The 18,517-nt window shown below is 34.2% G+C and overlaps 1 protein-coding gene across 1 annotated transcript in view; it reads right to left on the bottom strand.

Moving 5' to 3' along the window:
- The window catches only part of CSMD1 (CUB and Sushi multiple domains 1), a 1,238,313-nt gene that overhangs the window by 158,543 nt on the left and 1,061,253 nt on the right, over nt 1-18,517 (bottom strand). Inside the window, 4 exon segments of the mRNA XM_050893357.1 lie at nt 707-916; nt 5,166-5,282; nt 7,530-7,599; nt 12,528-12,646. Coding sequence (XP_050749314.1) covers nt 707-916; nt 5,166-5,282; nt 7,530-7,599; nt 12,528-12,646 — 516 coding nt within the window.

Raw genomic sequence — 18,517 nt, 5'->3', positions numbered from 1 at the left:
CATTTTGTTAAATTGTTCAGATCCTGCAACAGGGCTCAAAAGTTTTCAGTAAGACTATTTTAACATTTTAGAAATATGCACAAATTAATGAAGTTTTATTGTTACTAATGGGGAAAAAAACAAACAAACAATGAAGATGAAGAAAAAAGTCAACAGTAGAAGACCACAAAAAGTTCACATGTTCAAATACTCAATATATGTATTTGAAAATACAAATACAGAATGAGTGTTAGCTGGTGTCTTTTCATTTCCTGTTAATTTTTACATAAGTCTAGACTGCAAAAATATAACATAAGAATTATAAAAATTTTCACCTGAATATTTAAAATAACTCATACTATATTTTGAAATCCTCATTTATTACATTAAGTATCACAAGATTAAATAAATTGGAAAACAAGACAGTGAATATTAGCAGTATTGTTCAGTAACAGTACACCTTAATGGGATGGAAAGGGCTATCAGCTATGTGACCTTTGGCAAATGACATAACTTTGGTTTCAGGTTTTTACATCAGTAAAATAAAGATTCCATTTCAACACAATTTCAGTTGTAAAAAAGTTGAACCTATGGATTAAATAATCCACAGATTCAAAAATGCTATATGGTATATGGCTAACAGATTTTTTAAAATTAAAAAAAAATAAATTAAAATTTTTATTTTTCCTTCTTAACCATAAAGTTCATTGTGCTAGTTCCTACTTACCTTGGTATGTCAACTTAAAACCTTGCCTGTTTTCTGAGTGATCACTGTAAAAATGGACAAGTGTTTCATGAGTAGTACTTAGCAAGGGTGATGGGAGTTCCATTCCACTAAACTGGCCGATCATAGAGCTGGTGTGGTAAGGCCCATTCTGAATTTCAAGGAAATCATGATTTGCTTCAGTAGAGAAATTCAGAAACTGAATGTGTGCACCTGCAGCATTGAGAAAGAAAGAAAAATTAAAACCAGAGATTTTATAACTCATGTTGCTTAATGCTACAGCATGCAAATACAAAAAAAAGATGTCATAATAATTGTTATAGGCACTATTTTTATATATTAGTCACCATGCAAAGTGGGATGCTTAAATTAAGGAAATAGCCACTAAGTATTGCAAGAGTTGGAGCTTCTAATTTTTTGGTTCCCAATAAATACCATAACCACACATGAAGGGACCAATGAAGGAAGTCACAAAGTCAACAACCAGATATTTGTCAGGTTCCTAAACCAGCCAACAGAAACACTCAAGGGAGGGGCACACCACAAATCCTGCTGTATGACGGCATGGTCAGGACTCTGCCAAAAGAGCATTACTGTAGCTGGGCCAGGCCTCTCGTAGAGGCTCAGGATCAGCTTGGCACCCAGGAAGGTTACTAACAGAGTAACCTTCCAGAGGCAGAAGTTTACCTACCTAGTTCCAACTATCTACTCTACCTTGTTTTTCCCTGACCCAAGTCACCGATATTTGCCTCTTCTTCCCTCCAGCTTGGGCCAGTGTGTCTTCCGAGCCATTCTACTCTGTATGCAGCACTGTAAGATGCACTGAACTCCAGACTGGTGACAGCTACTTACTCAGCATCCTTTACCACAAACTCTCTCCAGAAGTCAAGGTGGTTGAACCAGGCCTTTCTCACAAAATGAAAGGGAGAGAGATGACTCCCAAAATGCTGAACAGTCAGAAGTATAAGCGTAATCTCATGGGAAGAGCTGTTTTCAAATTCTGGCACTACTTCATGTGGACTAAGGACTTGGAATTCAGTCATCTCAAATTATGTGTATATATAATATCAAAAGAGGGATGGGGGATGAACCCCTGGTTCAAAAGTCAAGTAGTACCAAGTAACTTGCAACCACACTGCTTGGGCCTAACCTTGCTCTAGTAGACTATGAAGAACTAGCTGGAATGGAATAAAACAGAATTACTGAATGAGCCAACAAAGCAGTGTGAAATATTCAATGCCTTAACTCTCTGCTTGACATTCTTATTGAGCAGTAGAGACAGGAGGAAAGCACCTTATAGATTAATCACCAGGGTAAATAATTCACTCAGTCTTGCTCTATAGCTCATTTCTTTGCCTCTGTGGTTTGACATCTAATCACTTGTTTAAAAGGGATATTTTTTTTCTACAGGAGAAATTAAATAAGCTACCAAATAAACTGGTTGTTATAGAGCACTCATAAGAATATGGGATATTTAGCTCTAGTACCTTCTCTGACCTATGCAGAGTGGGAGATATGAAAACAAGTATTACAGCTGCTGAGTAAGAAAACTTACTCCAGTGCTATCAATAGAGAGGCACATACAGAACATATCGAACTATCAATATCAGCCATCTCTTGTAAGATGTCTGATACGGTTAGTTTGACTTGAGTGAAGTCACTACTTTTACAATGCTCTCGGGATTTAAGCTGAGCTAGGACACCAAGCAGCTGGGAAACATCTTGACTTCAGCATCAGCGTTTAGTGATTCTCACCAGAGACTGGATGTCAGCAGCATAGAAATTCTACAGAATTGAGCAGCTGCTTAATATTATACTTATGTTGCTAAAGTGACAAGCAGATAATTGAATTTGACATATGTATATAGACCCAAAATCAGTGTTTAGGTATTTAAATAAAAGTAGCCTACTGTTCTGAAATAGTCTCTGATGAGCCATGGAGTACCTTTAAAATTGAATCATTCTTATTTAATTACTGAGAAGGAATTTATACAACTAGTTGTAAATATTCAGTATAGAAAAGCTTTGTATTTTAAAAGTAAGAAGTAGATTTACCAGTAACTTCAAAAAATTTAAACTGCCTAAAATAACCACATTTTAAACACAAACAAGCATATTTTTTTCCTAAAGGTTTTTTGAAGATGCTAATTTCAATTAGAGGACACACTGTATGTGTCACTCAAGTCTTAACTCTAAATTTATACAACTTACAATTGTCAATTTGATATGTCAAAGAAAAAGTTTTCTACACTAAATAATTTCTTACATAAAATTATACAGAATAAAATTGATAGCTACAGAAAATAAATCATTACCCGGTCAAGCTATAATTATACTACTTCCTGCTCCAATCTCAACAGGATTTCTTCTCTCACTTGAATAGACTCTAAATAATGAGAATTCCAAGCTGAGCTAATCTTTTTTTACAAACGTTAACCAATTAACAGCTACCTGAAATCATTGCAAAATCACTGCAACTCACTTGAAAACATGTATTTTCCATCAATTTAAAATGTTTGGATTTTAGTAGCGTCTTCTTTTACATGATCAGTATATTTTCATGTAATGAAGAGAGCACTATACTTTATGACACATTTAGCTCCCACAATTTTATTGTTGGACTTTAAGCACACCTGTGTGCTTGCACGAAGTCAATAATATCATGGGCTTCATTCAGTTACAAAGTTGGAATAAATGGATGAGAATAAATGAATACTTACTGAGAGATGAAGTCACTGTGAGGTTAACTATTTCAGCAGAATTTGAATCAATCATTACTTGTTCATGAGTGTCCTCTTGATCAGTTTTTGTTCACAGTGCTAATCTCTAACTCATTCAGTATCACATTAAAATCCTTCCAAAAAAACTCCTGGAGCATTATTCAGTTTTGGAAATATTTTCTATATTTCAGTGATTTCATGTATTTATTTTGATACAATAGGATGAATGTAGACAAACAGCTCTTACGTAGACAAGCTTATACTTGTAATTAAAATAGTATCCAAGATTTTGCAGTGGAAGTTCTCTGTGAAACATCACATCAATCACAATTTTTAAACCTGGTATAAAGACATTCTCTGTGGCTTATTTGACAAACACTTTGGGAAAAAGATCCCTGTAGCAACTTTATGGTAAAAAATGTCCTCTTCTAGTATTTTTGAAAGGAATGATAGATCAATGGTATGAACACCTTGTACCTCTTAAATCCCTTGCCAAACAAAACCATAATCTTTTCTATTTATAGGATTACCACTACCAAAGACATTCTGAGAAGTGAGAGGGATAATAATAGGATACAAGACACTCTTGCATAATTAATTTATGAAACATTGTCTACATGGAAAAGCTTAAAGAAAAAGAGCAACTCGGAGAAATATGAAGGGCTATTTTTAAAAGACAGTGTTGTAGTAACCCAATTAGGATGACATCGCTCAAGAACAGTTGCTTATCATTTATATTTTCTGCAAACGTAGCTGTAGAATGCCAAAATCAGCCAAGGATGTCCTGTCTATGGTCATCCTAAGGCTATAAGGATATCTAAGGCTACTAAGGCTATCCATAACTATGATGGATCAGTTTTACCAGGTACGCACTGACAGAGGGCACTATTCTGAATAGTAGCACAGTATTTCTACAAACAGATTTAGTAAAATACACTCTAGCTAAGTAGTACATCTTACTACAAAAATCCCTCTTATGAATGCAAATGGAAAGCACAGAAAATAAATTCATTTCCAGAGATGGGTATAGCGAATTTAATAATAAGCTTTTAAAGTTAATTTTCTTATTTGAGCACTAGCATCGAGTTCACAGTATGGGGCATAATGTTTCACAGCAAGAAAACTTATTCCTCTTTTATTTCTGATAATGATAGAAGATTGTGTTTATACATGCACTTATAGATCCCTTATTATCCATTATTACCTTCTCAACCTAATTATTATTTATTTGTGAAGATATTTTCTGTATGACAATAGTTTTAATGCAAACCTAGAAAGTTTCTAAGTTGGCAACTGTTACCTAGGATTTGGAATATAGTTTTAGAATGTTTTTAACCAAATTCATAGTGGTAGAAATGAGGTTTTGTCCATTTTCATAGACCATAAGAAATACCGTTAAAAAGTCACTTGGGGGACAATGAAAGGACATTAAGCAGAAGACCACTAATTAATTTAGAAGTTACATTATCTATTTCATCTGATGTATCTTCATGCAGCAGATTTCATTTGCTCTGAAATCAGTTTTCGAGACAGGCTGAGTTTTACAAATAACAAGTTGCTTTGACAAAGATATATTTTTAAATTGCCAACCATTTTCAAATCAAAAGACAGTGCATAATTATGTAAGGGGTTCACAATACATTCACTGGATAAAATCTATTTCATACCGGAAATTAGAATTCTTATATATATTTAAATCTGATAATTACAAATAATTGCTCTTCAAATGTAAGTTTACTTACCATATCCAATAGGCAATAAAATTTTCCATGTACAATCTAAGTTACTAGGGTAATTTCCAGGAAAACCTGGGCTCAGGATCACACCACCCATCTTTGTCAGTGTTCCACCACATTTAGCTATTAAAAAAAAAAAGAAAGTCACTGTATCTTTTAATAATATTATTTCTTAATATTTGACATATGATTAATTCAAAAACAGATTTTCCATTTTATCCCCATGACCCTCAAGCAGTGAAATGTATCACAGTCAAAACATTCCTCACGAAGGAGGGGGAAAAAAAAAAAAAGAATTTGAGTTAGAGCAAAATGCTTACTTAATGCAATACGTTCACTGTGATTTTACTGCAAATGTGTAGTTGCACATATAGACTGGGTAACCCATTGTCTCAGCTTGCCAATTACAGTTAAAAATGTCTGGTGTTATGTTGAGATAGGCTTCATAATCAGAGGAACAAATCTGGAATTAAACTGAATTATGACACTGATCCCTGACACAGCTGCACATCTACTAGTTAATATAGCTAAAACCACACTTGAGTTTAAAAACAAAAAAACCAAAAAACCGCACCACAGTTCTTTCTTTAATTCAGAAAGAGGATAGACTAGCTGCATAACAGAATTATTCTTTGCTTACTAGCTGTATGCTTTTCTTCAGCAAATTCATGTGTTTGGAGATTGAAAGGCCATTTGCATCATTTAGGATGACATAAAGCTAAACTATAAATACGTGAAGCAACTTGTAAAGAAGTGGCTGAGTTTACCCCTTTGCTAGGACAATAATATGAAGGAAGAATAACTTAAAGAAATCAAATTAAAATCTTGTAATTTATATTTATTTGAGGAATCATTAATTTAAAGCCTATGAGTCTTCATGCCAGGTATTACAGTGATGTATGATCTGGTAACAGAATTGTGATACTGTGATACTGTGCATTGTGATAATTGTACTGAAAAAATGAAAATAATCTACTGGTTAGACCACACAAGAAATTGAATCAAAATAGGAAGAACTCCACTAAAAAGCTGAGAAATCAGTCTCTAGCTTCTCAAATATCTCTACCTCCCTGCAATGCTAAATACATTATTTAGTGAAAAGAACAGATTTTAGTTTGCATTTCTAGAAAAATCAATATTTTAAGGGTTGGAGGCTGGGGAGGGAGGGTCATGCTTTAAGGGTTTGTTTTCTTGTGGGTATTTTAGCTTCCAGGACAGCAAAAATTAATGAACTAAAGGAAAAAATAAAATCAATGAGCACAATGTTTGCAAATAGGAACTATATTTAATATACAAGGAGAAACATAAGATTAGCACAAACCCCCTCCCCACTCAAACCCCAAAATACACCTTCCTGAATAAATTTTCCATTTTTAAAATTGATTTAAAGGAACTGCACTGCTTTCGTGTTAATCGGAAGTGACTGCTGCTGTAGAAGTTGACAATACAAAATAATATATAAGCCCAACTTGACAAGGAATCTTTAAAACCATTTCACGTTAATATTGCTCGATATCATCCCAATCTTTTAAATTCCTCTTAGATATGAAGCTAAAAGGAACAGCTTTTGCAGACTGAATATTAAAGTTAGAAGCATTCACTGAAGAATGTATTTCAAAGCTGAAGTGACAGAATGTTATGATGGAGCTGTGCTTCTCTCCCCTGCATTCCTGCTTTTTCTTGAAATAAGCATGCCAAAAGACAGCAGAATCTTGACTTTCTTAAATTTTGTTTAATCAAGAAGCAATACGGCAGAACAAGATTATTATCTACATAGCGAACACTCAGATCTGTTGGGTAAGGTCTTAGTGTGCTTAAAAGGGAAATTCTTTTTAGCTTTTCTTTTTAACTCAGCATTGTTTAACAGCTTTCTCAGATGAAAAGAGCCAGCCTTTTCTGGATCCCTAAAACTCTTTTTCATTCCACCACCCCTGAAGGCTTGGTTTCAGAGCTGCTCTCCACTGCAGACAGACCTCCTGCTTCTTTGAGAAGTCTCCTAGGCTCCCTGCATGACCTGCCTTGTTCTTGAGAAGGTTCTCCAAGCTGAGCATGCTGCAAAAGGAATATGTTAATTTCCTCTCCTTCCTGAAGAAGACTCAGCCAGATTCAGAGTATTCAGGACAAGCTAAACAACGGTAAACATCTGGGTTTCCTCCTTTACCCACTCACACAATATTTTTTTAAGTAGCATATACATTATACATAAAGAAAAATTTTATTGTAATTTTTCCGTATTTCATAGATACAAGTGGAAACCCAAAAAACTTTTGAATGAAACAGAATTAAGTGAAGGAACAATAGGCATGACAAAGCCAGGAGTTTCTTCTGACTGATGTGTGGAACACACTGAAAACAAGTAAGTATCCATACCAATGCAGAGAGGAGATGGATAGTTCCAGCGTCGAACTGTTCCTGGCATACAAGAAATATGAGAACGGCCCTGTTTGGAAAGTGTAAAATATTAGATTACAGATACTCATTATGGGACTTTCCAGGAAGGCAGAGCTACAGAGTACCTCCTGGATCTTCTTATCTGTGTCTTTTCTTATATGAACCAACTGCATTATAATTATTTTTATGAATTTGTTAAACTCTATTTTCAAATACTTCAGGCTTTATGTTCTTATTTTTCTACTTGATAAATGATCTAAAACACTCTTCCTTTGATAACTTGAAAGCTTTTTCACATTTTTGACTAAATATAAGGCTGATTACAAGACAGAAGCAGCTGACTACATGCATTCATATGGTCAAATTGGTTCACTCCCTATTTCAATTCCAGGGTTCTCATCCACAGTGTAAGCATACTAGTTCATTTTCAGGCTGCAATCTGAGTGAATCGACCATTGCTCTGAGTGAGCAGTACAGACACAGAGAGGAATTTGTTCCACATCTGCTTGCTACAGATGGTATGGATGTGGACCACGCCAAGACAGTCATCCACAATTACCAGCAGGCCTTGAACTCTCACATGGCCTCACAACATGACCCACTGCATACATGCAACATCTTGGCAGACAGCTATAAAAGTACAAGTGCCTGTTTATTTAGCTGTCATGTTTAATTTACTCTGCCTATTTTTAAGAAACGTCACAAGAACCAAGAAGAATCCTGTGGCAGCTGGAAGTGAAAAATGATGTGGCTGTAACCTGCAAAGCCTACTCCCACATACTTCAGGGTGGCTGCCCAGGACCAACTGCAGAATGCTCCCACCTTTGCTTGCACTGGTAACAGTTCAAGCTGAAAACTTAACAGTAGCTTAAACAAAAGTCTTTTTTTGTCAATTCTGTTCTCTGAGGAACTCAGGTTATGCATTCTGCTGTTGGAATGTGAAAGCTGAATAAACTGGCAGGAGTGAGAGAGTCTGATATAAAGATTGAGACATGGGACTGAGAGCAAGGTTTAGTTCCTGGTTTAATCATTTGGGTACACAAACTTGGGTGAGTCACTTAACATCTCTTGTTTATTTTTATCAAGTGTATTAAGAGTCTAATATTTAGTAAGGTAGCACATTTTATCAATATAATATGAAGACTTATTTAAATATTATTTGTCCATAGCAATCAAAATCCCATAAAAATAAGAAAAAGATAGAATAAGTAAACTACAGTAAAGGACAATCCATTTGATGAAATTACTTCTGCATCATTTGGTATGTTTACAAAAAAGAAACTACACACACTACCTTGAATAAAGTTCATATAGAATTATATGGAACTGTATGGAATACAACTACTTTAATTAGTCATTTAGTTAAGTATATTTAGACAATCAGCTTCTGAAAGACAAACTGACGCATTTCTAAAAAATGGCTTGGAAGGAAAAAAAATCAGTTTCATTAAAATTATGAAAAATTAAATTAGTCTTTTTCTTATAAAAATACTACAAAATTGATAACAATTCAATAAAATACTTTTTTTTTTAAGGAAGCTTTTTATTTTAAAGGGAAAATGTGCATGCACTTATTGTGTCATCTTAGTTACTTGCAAAATGGATGAGGTTTTGAATAATTTACTTAATGCAATATTCCCTGTTTTATTTTATTCTCTCTTCCTAGTCTTCTATGATTGCATGTCTCTGATGTGAGTCGGGGGAAGCCATAATTTAACTACCACAGTCAGGGAAAAAAAGTAAAATGGCCTATAAAAGATCTTTTGAAAAATAAAATTAAATGATTCTTCTGGCTTCAAGCCTCTTCCCAACAAGAGCACGCTCTAATTTCAGTCTTTTAAAGTCCCCTCCTGGGGGGGAGACACTTAATCCTACAGCTAGCAATTACCTTTCTTATGCATCTCCAGGTAGTAGTTTGAGCTCTATGACTTTTCTGGTAAGTCTCAATTATAAACTAATCCACACCTGATTGTTATTGCTAGCTGTGAATATGTTCTCTAAAGACTGAAGGTAAATTCACAGCTAGAGTGGAAAAAAAAAAAAGGATCTGCAAAGTTATGCTGATCTATACCTGTTGAATAGCAAACATACTGTGCCTCACAGAACCTTATTTTCATTATTATTTCTTTTTAATTTGGAGCCATTTTTACTTGTCCTGTTTGAGCAACATACTATACATACATGTGTACACACTTTCTTACAGCAGAGTCCATACAGTATAGAAATCCTCATTAATATTTTGAAAAGATTCAAACTGTTTTCTATTGAATTTGGATATTGAAGGTCTTTTGTTTTACACTTTAGACAACATCATGAAACTAGTTTTTATATAAATCAGATTCCAAAGTTAGGATTAAATTTGTATATGTATGGAAATAGAGGTAAGAAGTACAGTTAAGGAACAATATGCTATGAAATTTTAAGAAAGCATTTCATTATAGAATCCCTATAAAAACCAAAAATGTAGTTAGTCATAGTCAAGGACTACAGAAAAGACCTCCATACAGACAAAAGACATCGTGTGGTTTTGTGAGTGATATACACAGTGTATTAAAGTTTAGCATTAACATAGATCAGTTTCTTATGTGCAGATGTCTTCCACACAAATACATGATTGTTTTATACTAATATTGTATTTATGAACTCACATTTCTGATTTTTTTCTAAGTAAAAATAGATCCAAAACATCAAATCAGGGCTAACCATGTGTATCTTCAAAAGGTTTCCTGTACTCATTCCAACTACTTCTGAAGTATTCATATTCTACTGTTATCACTCCACCTCAATATTTCAGCAGTACTATTTTAGGTACAGACAGAAAATTCAATGATGCTGTATCTTGAGGGTTTATCTGTTTCTAATCTGTGACATAAAAATGGAATCATCCTCTTTTTTCATATGCAAAATTCGAACGTTTCATAGTTGAAAAAGTAGCAAGAGCATGCAATATGATGGGCAATACAAGTAGGAGTCAACCCACCAAACCTAAGCAGTTTAAAGTTAGATATCCATGTTAACCTTTGATTAACCTTCACCTAATCAGTGAAGAAAGACAATACTTTCACAGTAAGGTACCTGTCCTAGCACAAAATCTTAGTATGAATCAGCCCTTGGAGGTGTGTGGCTGTTTAGTGTCACAATGAGAGCCTAAACAGCTGATTCAGATTAGATAGCTGGCTTTTAGATGGAATAAATTGGATTAGATGCTATTCTATCTCCAGAGGAAACAGTTAGTATAGGGTAAGTTTTTCACTGTTTTCTATCAGATCCCTGCTATAAGCTTACCCAACAATCAGTTGTTCGCCTATATATATTTCAGTCTTAACGGCTCAGAAGCAGTGGCCTGGATCACAGCAATGAGGTGCTAAGCACCTATTGGCAATTATATGAACGGCAGTTATATGACAGCCCTACCAGCATCACCGTCAGATCCTGATCCTTTCACCATAGGCTTGAACTGAATAAAAATACATAAAGAATTCCACACAGCTTTTCTACAAATATTCAAAATAGGAATCTTTCTCAAAGAAGCAAAAAAGATATTACTTTGCATTTAATCCAACAGGTTTTAAAATATGATTATATTTATTGTTGTGTAATCAAGTTTATTATAGGCTGACTTCCAGACAGATTCTGCATTGAAATAGAATGTCCTGAGTCTAGGGATTAATAATAATAAATTTGGCTCAATGCATACAAAAACGGACTATAAGAACATACAAAGCTACATCTGTACTAGTGGAAATGCTTGGGCTTATTTTCTAGCCTTGAGGCCAAATGCACATTCTTTTGTATATCTACCTCCTCAACTTTTTTCTTCTGAATTCACCTCCAAAACAAAGTGTCACAATGCAAACTGCCTTTTTTGTTACGGATATGGGATGCTTCTGATACAGGCTGTTTCAAGTCATGCTATAAATGTAAAGAGCATGGATTAGGTTAAAGACTTGACCCTATATCTGTAATACATGACTGAAAAGGTAAGCATATTGCTGATTACTTAGAGAGATTTTTCAAGTGCAGGTGTTCCCACAGCCAGCCTAGAGCTAAAATGTTCAGTCTGAATCCCGTCTGAATTTTAGGAGAATGGTAAGGAATACTGAGACAAAAGAATAAGCCTATATATGCTGAGGGAGCACTGAACTGGCAAACATCAGACAGGGAGCTATGACTTTATCCTTCTCTGGAGCAAAAGCTGTGATGCTTTGCTTTCTCTGATATAGTTGTATGCTTTTACATTGTCTTGAGTGGGACTTATTACTACCGAAAAGATTCTGAACTCAAATGTTTTCAATGTATCGCACCAGTGGTGGAATATATGTAAATGAATTAGAGGAACTAATGAAGGAAGAAAAAAGCTTTCAGTCTTAGATTTACATAGTTCTGTGACATTTACAAACAGCAGCTCAATAACATGTCTACCACAGGAAACTAAACCAGTGTGTGAACAGTGAACACCCCCAATCTGGGAACTAATCTGTGATATTTCTTTCCTTGAAAGATTTTTAAGAGTAGATCTAGCATGAACAAAATTTGCTTTAGAAACTAAATTCTACAATTTCTGAGCAGAGTACGAAATCCCATGATGTATTTCTACCACTGTGGTTAAAATTTCACCTAGAGGAACCACTTCCAAAAATGGGAAAACTCAGTACAGTTTCAATAAGCATAGTACTAAAATAATTTTCTAGAAAAAACATTTTAACCATGTTATTTCCTTGTCCATTTTGATGGTTTTTACTGCTCGATGGTATGTTAATCTAAGACAAGATTTGCCAGCCCAGATTTACTGAGGGCCAGACATGCTACACATTCATAGCTTTATAATGTGGGAGTACTCACATAGGCTCTACTTAAATCACCTCTATGGACACACTACAGACTCTTCATTAAAATAGGTTTTGGGTGGGTCTATTGCCATTTTGTTGCAATTATTCCACAGTGTACAATTCAAAGAAAAAAGAAAGAAAGAAATACCTGTAATGTATATCCTGGCTCACACTGAAATGACAAAACATCATTCACCATATATCTATCTCCTGATTTGATCCCATTGCTAGGAATTACTGGTTCTGGACAGGCAGCAAGGCCTACAGCTGAGGAAAGTAAACACAAAGATTGAAAAAACATAGATAAGTGGACAACAGCTCTTCATTGATATTCTCTGCTCTATGAATTCTTTCCACAGCATTGGGTTTTTTAAGAGAACATTAAAAATTTAGTTCAACATTAAACGGAAATTTTGTTTAAAACACAGACGTTTTCAGAACTGCCCTGTATAATACAAATGGTATGACTGAAACACAAAGATTATATACTGTGAGTGTACCAATTACTATGTCATGTTGCTATCACATACTATGACATTTTATTGTCTCCAACCAGTATGGTAATTCTAGTATATTAAACAGTCTTTTTTTTTTTCTTTCTTATCCTTGTGAAGGAAATGGAGAAAGAGGGAATACACTTTATGCATATTCTGTCTTTTCAACAATAGATGAGCAGAACTACTGAGGTTAGGTGGTAGAGCCTTCTCGAACAGCAGCTAAAGGCCAAGGGTGTTCCTTATGTTCAGACAACTCCATTGACTGTAAAGAAGTTCAGACATCTGAAATTTAGTACTCTTAACCCAAAACCAGATCTTTGCATAGGTGTGACAGGACAGTCTGTTATTAACTATTTTTAAGCCGGGTGTTAGCAAACAGAAGATTAGTTTTACAAAGACTCTCCATTATTAGTAATTTCTCAAATGTGTTCACCTAAATTTGGCAACCTGAAGTACTAGCTTCTGCTTTTTGCCAAGTGCATATCACTTCTTTTTTTTCCTTGGGTGCTTATCTGAGTTTGTTAGTCAGTACAACTGAAAATTAAATATCATCTCTGCTATCTAAGCTAAAATGCTCCAAACAAACAAGACAGTTGAGAAACTGCTGATTAGATTCAATAATTCCGTGCTTTTAAGATTTTCTTTGCAAACAGAAGGACCAGCAGAATTAGTTTGTTGGTTTATGGTCTGATGACAGAATCTCATTCCCCTTATAATATTAAAAAATTTATCTGAAATCAAAAATCAATTTAAAATTTATAATCTTAATCGTGAAGTCATTTATTAATTAAAGTTACTACTGAAACATAAATATGTAACTACTATATTTTATTAAAATATGATGTGTAGAAGCCAGAACAGAATGGAAATTATTTTGACAATGTGTGAGAACAGATCTTTAGAATTTATTAGCACAAAATTCTGTAAAAATCAGACAAAAATAATACTTTCCTGAATGTGATACTGTGTCCTTCAGTTCACTTGTATGAAAAAATAACTAAATGCTACAACTCTCACTGTCTTCTTACGAAATCTAACCCATTTGATGACAGTAAGTGCAACTTGACAGAGTGTTTTGTACAGAAATTACATATCTGGCTTTACTCTGATATCTCACATTTTGGAGTCTGTTGTTCCAGATGGTTCATCACTAAACAATATCTGATATTATTCACTGAGACCCTAGTCTTTCTATGCAAATATAATTTTCTTTCAGATAATGCTGCTTAAGCATTGTGATACCGACAGGATTTTAACTTTATGCCCTAAACCTTTATGTATCTACTTTTCATCACTCAGATATAAATGCCTTACAAATCTTAAATACACACATAAGAATTTTGTGTTTCTCATTTCACCCACTTCCAGTCAGTTTTTTGCAGCTCAAGGTTTAGTTGAAGTAAATATATTTTTCTTAATGAAGCACACAGAAGTTTGAAATAGCTTTTATACTTTCAACTGAAACTGTGATTGCTGAGCCATTTTTTTTCTTTCCTGGAAATACGTTCCATAATTCTGTATGTTCTTTCTATGTCCTGTGCCCTTGAGTCTTACATTTCACTTTTTTCAGGAATGAACAGTGATAATGGCAAGCCATTCTAATGCTGAGTGATGATACAGCTATCAATGTATGAAGTGCAGTCTTCATAACAACTGATGCAAGAGTTATTCAACTAAATATTTTCTAATTAGCACATAAAGAATTATTTAACAGTTGCAAGCTACAGGATCTCCCTGAAGTAGTTCTTTTGTGTACTGGAATGTATAATTTAGGAAAATATCTAAACGTACTTTAAAGATTTTCAGCATTTTCTACCACAGAATTTACAAATTTTGATGTTCTACCAGTATCATCAACTTTCAAATGATGTTATGGTGACTTCATGTGGCCACTAGGGACTTCATGTGCAGTCATTATGTGGAACTGTAGTGTTCCAAATAGGCATGACGATATCATCATTAACTTCAATGGTTTTGGTTTTGTTGCCGTCTCCTAGTATCATTCTTTTGGTCAACCACTCTGTATTCCGCAATACCATAAATGTATCCATGTCTGGAAAATTTCTTTGAGTATAGGTACTAAATAGCTGTGATCTGCATCCACACAAACTGTCTGTTTGCTCCAGCATTAAGTGAAGGGGAACATCTTCTATTTACTAATTTGAGAATCCAGTGTTCAGACACAACTTAAGTGAACCAAGCCTTATTTCTGCATTTCCTTACCCTTCTCACTTTTGAATAGAAAATCAAATTCAAAAAGATCTACTCCAAACTCATCATTATTAAATAAATAAGCACCTAACAAAGACATTGTGACTAAATTGCTAATAGATAGCAATGTACTTTCTCAATTCTGTGAATATGAATTTGAGGTTCACTTCCTGTCTTCAGGTTTATGAAAAAAATTTGTATTTTGGTTGAACTCAGCATTCCTGTGTGTTGAGTTACAGGCCTGCAGTCTTAGATCTGTATGAATAAAGTTACTTTTGCAGATTTCTCTGAGTCACAGAAACAGTTTTATGACAGTGACTGTATAGCAATACTAATAACATGCTTGTAATATAGCTCTTTCTATCATTAGTTAAATAGCATACAGACTTTAAATAGACTATGATCAAAAGAAAATCTTCAAAGTCATTTTCTGTGCAACTGTTAGATATGGTATTACACTATGTATTTTATCTTCAACAGATTCTAATAACTTGGTAAAAGCTTTCTTTCTGCTAGCTGCTTATACTTTGTATAATACTTTGTATACACTACTTCTTTGGTCTGATGATACAACTTATAGAATATTCTATCAGAATATCACAAAACACTATGCAAAACTCACTCATAATTGACTTTATTTGATATATCTGTCATTAAGAAGCAATACCTCCCCAAAAGCAAAGAGAAAGTTGGAAACGGAGTCAAATATTATTCTGAATCCTCAACCCCATCATTCTAATCATTACATAATACTAGCCTAGTTTAGTTAGATAACTAGTTTAATTAGAACTGGTCTAAAAATCTAAAGAATGCTTGAGAGACAGCAAACAAATTCTGCTATCCAGGGACAAACTAGAGAACTTAAATATTCAGGGACTCTGAAATACATTAAATTAGATTGTATGTGAACCGTCAGTAATAAAAGGAAAACATGTTAAATGTCAAGTCCAAGCAATCAAAAAAGGACAAGGATTGCTTAGTGCATGCTCTTCAGAGCTCAGCTTCTGCTATGCAGTACAAGAGAGAACACATCAATGTCAAGAATGATAACCCTCTCCCTGACCTTCTTCCACTTACTGCCTGCTAAATACTTTCTTGGCTCTGCTGTGGCATAAGACAAATATGCCTCACTTACATAATTATATACATGCCTACAATTACCTCAAATTCTGTCCAAACATCACTGCCATTGCTGGCAGAAAGAAAATCCTTGCTGGCATATCTGACAATGTGAATGCCCATTAGTGTCCATTTCAGAAAGCTGCAAACTGAACAACACAAGAATTTCTTGACAGCTTGACCAAAAGTCATCAGGCTTTCTTTTTTGAATTCCTCCCTCCCACCCTTATTGTGGCTAACTGAAACATATTGTTCTTTATTATATTACAAACATCAAGCTGGAGTGAATTGTTCTTTCCATTTTGATGATGGTGTATATCAAAACCCAAGCTGTCCCTTCCAAAACTGCATGCTTCAGACACCAGCCTAGAAAATGCATTTATCTCAATGAATGACTGCAAGAGGGGTCAGATTTATGTCAACAGCCAGTAAGTTGTATAGATATACCAACAGGATCAGGACCTGCTAAATTAAAAATGGCTTGTTTATGATTCACACCTGCTTTAACACAGGGAAAAAGATTGCTGCCCTGAAGAGCCACATTAAAGATCGAATTGCATGAAAGATCTTAATCTGGACCTACAAAAACCAATATGCTACTTCGAAGAATACATTTTCTTCTCTGCTAGTCCAATTTTTATCTTTGAATTTACTAGAGATCTTTATGATAGAGAAGTACTACAAAAGACAGTCATTGTTCTCCAGTCCCCTTACTAGTGATTCCATTATTTCAGCTCCTGAGAAACTTTAGCACTTAAAAACATGCAACAGAGAAGCTTCACAAAAGGAGACAGTAATTAAAAGTAAGCTTATGTTCTCACACATATTACATCATCTTGGTACAGCAGTAAAACAAAAGCTTACAAAAAGAATGATGCTGAATTGTGCCATATATCCTAATTCAAGGTAACAAGGCTAGATGACACTATTAAAATATTGATTGCATAAAACAGGATTTTTACTGAAATACTTTATTTTTATTTGTTTGTATAGTAAAGAAAACATTTAAACTACTACTGAATTAACAAATGAGATTTTAAGACCAAGCTTGAAACATCAGTGCCTACAAATGCAATTAAATTAAACAAGCACATTTCTAAACCATACCGTTTGGACAGTTGTTTCCTTTGTTCATTAAGATTAAAAACAATTCAATCAAATAGCGGGAATATTTATTCTTCCTACTGTTGTACATATTAGAAATGCAACAAAGCATATTTTGATTGGACTTGCTGGCGGTTGTGAAAATAATTATGTTACTCATTCTACCACAGTTTGGGGGGGAAAAACATGCATATGAAGGATTAGTTTAAATGATTAATTCCTGTCTTTTCTACAGTTATCTGTTGCATATTTTACTGCTTTGTTTCTCATCATAGGTTACTGCCATCAGTTTAACACCTACAACTCTTCTGAAATAACAAGAAACAATGCCACACAGTGGCTCTCAACAATACTTACAATTATGTTATGACCAGAATGAAATTTTTCTAAGGCATTGACCAATTATTTATTTTAATTTGCTTAAGTTAATGTATCTGACTTTAAAAACAAAACCAACCAAACAAAAAAAACCCCAAAGAAACAAAGGAAAAAAACCCATCTAAGTCATCAATTTGACCATAGCATACAAATTTAGTATGACCACTCAACCTGGACAACCAACTCATACCTACATTCTTGATGCCTAACACAAAAACATCCTAAAGTGAATGACAAAATCATATTATTCACCAGAAGACTTGTGTGTTTTTGAAGGCTACAAAGGGAACATGTGCACTGTCTAGGTTAGACATGAACTTAGGTTTGCAGGAGCAGACTGCCCAGATCCTTCCCATGAAAATAAAGACATACATAGAAAGAACCCGCAAATGGAGAGGGCAAGAGAAAGACACATTGCTAAAAGGAAGACAAAGTTTCAAGAAATAAAACAATACTTATTCAACTATTTAAATTATCTTGAAATATTCAGGATTAAAATAAGCTGCCATCAGTGGCTGAAGCTTTTATAAAATATTTACAAAGTTCTATAAAGTTACTTAAAACAGCAATATACAGTGTGGAATATAAGATATGTGATCAAATGATAGCAAACTAAATACATTTTACTGAAATAAAGCTGTTTTCCCTAACATACTGATCTAAAACCAGGTATGCTTATAACATTTACACTGGTGAAAATATATTTTTAAGTAGAAACTCTCATCCATTTATTCTAAAATACTAAGGTGATGTACAATTTCTATTCTAGAGAAATAATTTCTATTCTGGATAAATAATTAAGTAGTGACTTAAGGACACTCCTCTGTTG

This window comes from Gymnogyps californianus, chromosome 3, assembly GCF_018139145.2.
Source record: "Gymnogyps californianus isolate 813 chromosome 3, ASM1813914v2, whole genome shotgun sequence".
In the NCBI taxonomy this organism is placed as follows: Eukaryota; Metazoa; Chordata; class Aves; order Accipitriformes; family Cathartidae; genus Gymnogyps; species Gymnogyps californianus.
The sequence above is the reverse complement of the archived record's forward strand: the minus strand, read 5'-3'. Positions and strand labels throughout refer to the sequence as shown.